This window comes from Centruroides sculpturatus, unplaced genomic scaffold (genome assembly GCF_000671375.1).
Source record: "Centruroides sculpturatus isolate CEXI.00-Female unplaced genomic scaffold, Cexi_2.0 scaffold644, whole genome shotgun sequence".
NCBI lineage: Eukaryota > Metazoa > Arthropoda > Arachnida > Scorpiones > Buthidae > Centruroides > Centruroides sculpturatus.
The window spans coordinates 266,116-274,060 of record NW_019385082.1 but is presented as its reverse complement, the minus strand read 5'-3'; the positions used below and the strand labels follow the sequence as shown (position 1 = coordinate 274,060).

The 7,945-nt window shown below is 31.1% G+C and overlaps 1 protein-coding gene across 2 annotated transcripts in view; it reads right to left on the bottom strand.

The window, feature by feature from the left end:
* Window positions 1–3,883: 3,883 nt before the first annotated feature.
* The window catches only part of LOC111634388, a 30,726-nt gene continuing 26,664 nt past the window's right edge, over window positions 3,884–7,945 (bottom strand). For both annotated transcript variants that reach the window (XR_002758197.1, XM_023379148.1), the window contains exons 2-4: window positions 4,973–5,041; window positions 4,762–4,848; window positions 3,884–4,648 (exon numbers count right to left, since the gene is read on the bottom strand). Coding sequence is in view for 1 of the 2 variants with exons in the window: in XM_023379148.1 (XP_023234916.1) it covers window positions 4,517–4,648; window positions 4,762–4,848; window positions 4,973–5,041 (288 nt within the window). In the remaining variant the exon portion in view is untranslated. The remainder of the gene's footprint in view (window positions 4,649–4,761; window positions 4,849–4,972; window positions 5,042–7,945) is intronic.

The window sequence follows — 7,945 nt, the reverse complement described above, 5'->3', positions numbered from 1 at the left end:
TAACGTTGACATTGGCAACAGCTATTCTAGGACTGGAATTTATAATGAAACTGCTAATTCCTCTGGAAGACAAGACAAAGTAGGATCTGAAAATAGCGATGAAGACGAAGCCCATTCAGGAAATTCGACCAGTGAGTATTTGTAGTAATTACCACTTTTCACGTTTTACTAAATAAAAATTCAAAAGACGTCACGTCAACATGTGTGTTTACGGGGGACCAGGAACTGAGCCCCGTACCTCACAACCGATTAAAAATGATTAAAAAAGGCCTCCTAGTTAGGTGGTAAGAGTAAAAAATCATGACAATATTCAGAATTAAATAAAATCATTTTGGTATTATAAGAAACTATTCTCAAACCCAAGTTTTACTTTAATTTTCCTGTCTGTTACATATAGCAAAGGAAAAGTATGGATATCGATTAAAAATCCATAAATTTTTAAATTTTTATGCTCGGGACCACGAATCCTCGAAAGATGCAAAAGAATATGTGGGTTTCTGTATGTATGAATGTTTTCGTGTATGAGGACACAAATTTGTTTATTCTGTTTGAAGCGTAATAACTCCTGTACCATTTGACAAAAATTTCTGAAAATTTGCAGAAAGGTTTGTGTGTTAGGAAAATTAATAATAATTAAATTTTGGTGATTAAAGGTCGTGGGGTGGAGAAATAGAAGGGTCATGGGTCATACTTCGAGTGGAACTTATCCATTAGACGAGTTATTAATCAAATAAATGACTATTACCTTCGATTTTGTTTTTTTCATACTCTTTCCGCCCTGTGAGCACTAAGAGGGCCTCTTATAGCAGACCCATTATGGGTTCGGCCAGGCCCACAATGGGGCGACCGAGTGGTAATGAGCAAGGCCCGACATATTCGAACGGACCACCCCCCGAAAAATTCCTAGGGATTCCTTGACCCGTCCGGATTCGATGACCCCAGAGCGGTGGGCTGCCACCTTGACCGCTCGATTTTGGTATTAGAAACACGAAAGTCTTTATTTTTCCTTTTAATGCACACCGTCGTAACCTGTCGTTTCAAAAAGAAATCTTTTGTTTGAACTTGAGTTATACATGAGGCTGAACTTAGTTTGTTCTCATCCTAGGCTGTAATATATAACAGGCCCTTTCCCTCTACGAAATAATGACACTTTAGAAATATAAAAACCTAAGTTATCGATTCATAACATATTAGTTATAAAATAAAAGTAATTGCGTGCTATTCGCAAACGACGTGTATGAATGGATAAGCGAATATGTTCGATGGTATATTTCCCAAGAGGCTCATTAAGCGCGTGCGCTAGGACCTAAAAATTGCATAGCAAAAAGAGTAGGGGAGACCGGGGCAACTTCGGCATGCGGGGCAAGTTTGTCAAGCGCTTTTTTTTAAAAACAAATTAAAAGGAGACTTTGGTTATAGGTTAGGCAGTTGAGTTTTATTGGTGGCTTGTTGAGTGTAGTGTTTTTATTGTTNCTGCAGATTTTTTTTGAATAAAATAGTGCAATAAAATTCCCCGCAAATACTCTTTTTTTAGCACGAAACTAGACATGTTTAACACAATGAAAAAATAAGTTGTTTACACTTCGGTGAAATGACGTATACTGAATTTCAAGGTCGCTTATTGTACTTCCTTACAGATGTGTCACCATCTAAAAATGAACACACGTGGTTCTGGTAACACCATCTGTTGGAAAACAGCGAGAACTTATTCAAGATATTTTGGGGTTGAATATGCGACATTATCTAAGATAAGTGTATATAAAACATAACTGCCTAATTTCGTAGCAATTGGTCGAACGGTTTAGGAATGTATAGCGAACATCCAAAGAAACATTCTCATTTTTATATGTAGATTGTGTAAAAATGCCTTAATGCTGTCCATAAATGATATCTATACTGGACGGGAAGAAGAGGGTATGACAACTCAGACTATGGGAAATGAGGATTAAACTTCAATGGACATCTGTTTTATTTCGTTAATTTTTATACAGTTTATGCATTTTATTATTCATAAAGTGATAAAGATTTTAAGAAAGATTGAGTTCTGTTGAATGCCAGAAGAGAGAAGAGTTTACAGAAAATTTACAAACTGAGAAAACGGGGAGAGGGGAAGTAAAAATTGATTTAAAAATTGTGGATGTCATTTATAGACAGTCCCTTACTTATATAGTAAACAACAACAATATAACGTGTGCATTTGCCATTACTAATAAATCTGAAGACCTGTAAATCGATACAGAAAATAATGTGGACAAATGGGTATCTAATTATTCAGATAACCACATTTTCGTAGTCACAATCTTCCTTTAAAACCGAAATATGCGTATAATTTATGGTGGCATCCATCATAACTTCTGTTTTCAGTTGCTACAATAGTGCTGCAACTTAATGCAAAAATAGCTTAAATATATTACCATTACTTATACCGATACTTTTCTGATATCGAAATGTCCCGATACCAAAAAAGATGAGAGATATATATTTACATTTATACAGGACTTTGAAACGAATTTTTTGCTTTTCTCGGATGCAAAGTATTTGGGAGTAATTTGGGGGTATAGATGTTTGTGTGTGGGACGAGTTTGTTCATTCTCTTTGAAGCCTAATAACTCCTCTGCTTATTGTTACAATTTTCTGAAATTTTGCAGCTTGGTTTGATTATTAAAAGGATTGAGGCATTTAAATTTTGGTGAGGAAAAGTCAAAGGAGTGTAGAGATAATGGGGGTCATGTGTATATCCAGTAAGGTTGAACTTAATGACGATTTTACTCGATAATAGCATTTACAATTTTTTTATATAAAACTCATCTCTATCCTAAAAATTAAGCTTTTTGCCGTTTTATAATAGTTAAAAATATTTTTTCAAAAACAGTTTTAATAAAATATGATAACAGATGGCGCTACCAAAATTTTAAATATTGCCGATAAAGTTGAGCAACTCGTTGCTGATTTATTTAACTTGAAAACTCATTTAAAAAGTATTGAAAGATTTGTCATAAATAAAAAAGTGTAACAGTGGTCAATTTATCGAAAAATTATCATACAAATTTCTATAAATGTGAATTTTTAAACTCAAAATTGATAGAAGTTAGGAAAAAAACACAGTGAAAACATGGTAAAGCAATTTTTCTTAAATTATTCATTAATCTTCATAACAGAAATCGATAATATAAAACTATAATAATACACACAATCGATGTTAAACAGCATTATTTTTATTTAAATTCTTAATTGAAAAACGCATTCACTGATGTTAGAACAATTGCAAGTGTAAATACTGTGTTTTTGATGACAGTGATGATGTTGCGAATTATTGAAAGACATACATAAAATAGTATAATACATACTACATGAAAAATATTTATAACATTGAGTTATAGCAAAATATTATAATTAAACACGAAATTTGTTTATAAAATTTCTGTTTGCACTCTATGTATTAGTGTATATTGAAAATTTGAGGCATATTTTATCGAATAAGAATACTTCATGCGGATACTATTGTGTAAATAAACAATTGCTTATATATATCATGCCTGATTGTACAAAAACTACTTATTGTATAACGTATATTTCATCTCAACGGAGTGTAACACCTTTTAACTTATTGAAACGAAAGAGATAAAACTATAAATTCGACTATCTTCTATTATCAGGACTTATTATACTGGTTTTACAGATAATATTACAAAGATTAACAGAAAACAATTTTTATTTTATTTCGTATACCTGGTATACGAAATAAAATAAAAATTGTTTTCTGTTAATCTTTGTAATATTATCTGTAAAACCAGTATAATAAGTCCTGATAATAGAAGATAGTCGAATTTATAGTCGAAAATTTACATATTAATAAGGAAAAAAGGACATTGAGGCAGTTTAATTAATGAAAGAGATAAGAATTGTGAAAGAGATAAGAATAAGAGATAAGTGAAACAACAATTCGTAAAAATGTCAACAAATAAAGTAAGCCTTTACAATAAAAGTAAGATACAAAAAACATGTTTTCGTAAAAGTATTGTCTTCAGTAAACACTGCCAATGTCTTAAAAATTTCGCCGTTATTCGTCCATTAGATTTGATGTAATACAAGACTGGATATCTTATTGAACCCATTACGTAGCCATTAATTACAGACAGAGAAATGCTGCTGTTTTATATAAATATGTTAATTTGCCCATACAATATGAAAATTTAATTTATGCGATTACAATATTTATTTAAAAAACTGCATTTATAATTAACAACAAAGCATAACCGATTAATTTCAAAGGGTATTTTCGATAACCTCACAGAAATTTCAATGTATGATGTGCAATTTCACATTTAATAATAATAATAGATGATTCTGCTTCAGTGATATAATTTAATAAAAGTAATTTCACAAAATTACAAATCTAGTTTTTTCACTAAGAATGTACAAAAGTATTTATTTCTGTGAATATTACGTCAAAAAATAAAATAAAAACAGTATTAAATTAAATTGAATATTAATATCGTTAATGCAGAGTATGTTTCTAAAATATGTTCTCTGTTCTATTTAATAAAAACTTCTCTGCATTAGAAGTTGAATAACACATTTTCTGTTTTGTCATAACTCCTGTTATATCCACTGTAGACGAGAAAACGGAATACAGTCTACTTACCATCTGAAAACAACCAAAATTATGTAGATAATTCAATGAACATTTTAAAAGATAGATAACACTACACGAATGAAAGTATAGGCCTATAGTAATATTTATAAAGTTATAAATGTTACCCGAATTAAGAAATCTCTTTTAACATAGAAAAAGCCTGCTGCAGATATACCCATGGTTGCTCTGAATCTCCTCATGAAACATATCAACTGAAAAATATTAAGCATTCAATTACGAAATAAGTTATTCTAAAATTATGAAATGTGTTATTAAAATTTTCATTTATTCTACAATATTATTTAAAGTGAAATATATATATATTAAGGTGTATACCTTAAATTTGAATTCTACACATAAATTTTGAGAAGAAAACTTCCCCTTTAAAATGAAGTTGCTGTACAGCTGAAAAATAAGATTCATATCAATATTCTGATAAGATATTGCTACTGATGTCTTAACACTTGATAAAGAATTTAAAATTTAATTTAAGCATTTTTAACAATTTGTTATTGTTAAGAAGTAGTTTAAATAGTATGTTTGAAAATAGAAAAAGTTCCGATTAAATACAACCTCTGCTTGACTTACGATCCGAAAAACACATCGCGAATGAAAAATAAAAATAAATAAGAGCAAATAGAATGTAGTTAAAGATTAAATCTACGACTGAAGAATGTAGTGTTTAATTCCAAATTGATTCATATCAATTTGCAATAAAATACAGTAGTAAAGTTATAAAAATGACATTAATTTGTTTAATATGTTAATTATAACTTAATTACTACGAGTAAATTTATTATAACTACAGTGATACCTCGGTATACGTCTGCTTTAGAATACGTCCTGTTTGGACGAAATAAATTTTGCTCGGTATACGACTTAATTCAATTATACGCGCCATCTATGAACAAGTAGCACTATCGGTGTACTAGACCAGACTAGACGTTCGCGGTGCAACGGTTTATTATTTAGTTAAATTTCTTTTGGTTTTAATTTGTATGTAAAATTTTATTATTTTTATGAGTCATGAATCTCTAAAAGGCAAATGAAAAGCGACATAAAACTAAAAAAATGACTAGAATCACAATGGAACTGAAAAAAGAGATTCTTGAGAAATATGAAGGTGGCACGCATGTTCGAGATTTTAACTGTTGCATACCGTATTCCGAGAACGATGATATCGACAATCGTGAAAAATAAAGACATTATTAAATCTGCTAACGTTGCGAAAGGGGTTAAATCAATTTCTAAACAGAGATCGAAGACATTATATCGTGTCGAGAAATTGCTTTTGCTTTGGATAACTGAAAAACGTGTGCTGGCGACAGCGTATCGGAAGCAATTATTTGCGAGAAAGCTAAAAAGATATACGCTGATCTCGTGAAAAATCAAGCAGGAACTAGCCAGGAAAGCGAGGTGTTTAATTAAAGCCAGCCAGTTTTTTACGTGAGAACGGATTAATCATTTTTACATTACTTCTTATGGGAAAGGTTGGTTCGGTATACGTCCAATTCGGTATAAGTCCAAACATCAGGAACGGATTAAGGTCGTATACCGAGGTTCCACTGATAATTACAAACAATAAAGTTTATTGTATATACGCTTTTGGTAAGTATTACGAATAAACAAAAAACTATACAAAGTTCCAGAAATTAACATAAAATAATTTGTTATATATTAAACTGCGTTATTATTCGAAAAAATACTTATTATTTACCGAAGACTTTAAGTACGATAATGCCCATGAACTTACAAGACATCCAGTAAGACAAACGACTGCCAGAAAAGTAATCAACATTCGAATACTTAGTTTTATGTCATAAAATATTGCCATAAAGCTGAAAAAGCATGTTTCATATAGAAAATGAAGATAAGTCAAAGAGATTAAAGTTTTCCATTTTTCATTTAACATTTCGAAAATCTGCCATACTTCTGTGTGCTTTTCACAAATATCATGTAATTGTTTTACTACATTGTAGGAATACAGACGAATTTCATTTAATTCGTTCGTTAAGTTTGAAAGTCTTTTAACAATTATAAACCAAGAAATAACGAAAATTAGAAGTAGTGAAAAAATATGTCCAATAAAATACAGAGTGATTAACTAAAAAAATTAGAGTAAAACAACAAGCTTCAAAGTCACTTCCGTTTTGCTTTTTAATATACAAATAAACCACTATTATCCAAACATTTAAGATTATCAGAATGAAAAATAATGCGATAACTAAATACAATAATAAGTATATTTCAATTTCTTCAGCCAGTTTCCTTTCTTCTTCACACGTGCTTTTCATGAAATGTACATTAACTTTGTTTCTTCTCAGTATTGAATATTGTAATGCTATGTATAAATTCATAATAAATAATACCAAAACGTAATGCGTTGAGTATTTTCCTGCTACGTTGTATGCTTTTTGGCATAACATGTTGTCATCAAACATGTGTAAAAGTAAACGAATTGTGGATAACCATAGAATGACTTCTACAAAAGTTTGGTAAATGTGGTATAATCTTGACCACAAATGCTGATATTTTGACTTTTTCTTCAGAATCAGAAAACACTCACATTTCTCAATTAGATCAATTCCAAATGGTTTGGCGATAGCCTCAAGTGGATAAAAATTATATGCAGGGCAGCGGTCACATCGTGTCCATGATGACACGACGTCCTGTTTATTATTGAAAACTTTAGATCCGTGGTTCTTAACCTGTGATCCGTGGACCACTGGTGGTCCCTGAAAGCACCCGAAGTGATTCGCGAAGTTATCCCAAAATTATTAAATAAATGACGACGAGTTGATGACAATGCGCAGTACGTCAAGGTTAGAGCCGATAGCAGACTGGGCTTGAGTATAGTGCGCGGTCAGAAAATATGAAATTAAAAAGCACTAGCAATAAATTTGCATTTGAAGATAAAATCAGTGCGTTTATCGCTAAAATCAACCTATGAATCAGCAACGTCGAAAGAGAGAATTTTTCTGCGTTTGATACATTGAACCCAATTATTGATTGACAGTGTGCTGAGATTAAAGGACAAATACAAAAGACCATTACATTCCATTTGCAAAGCTTGAAAAATGAATTCAATCGCTATTTTCCTGACTGCAAGGACAAAGGTATTCGGAAACTGATTTCCAATCCTTTCATAGTCAATATTTCTGAGGTGCCGGATGAAATACAAGAAGAGTTAATTGAAATGCAACATGATAGTAACTGCAAGAATACATTCGAGACAGGAATTAATCTTAAAAGATTTTTGGAGCCAAAAAGCTATTGCTTTCCCTAAAATTCGAGAAATTGCTTTACAGT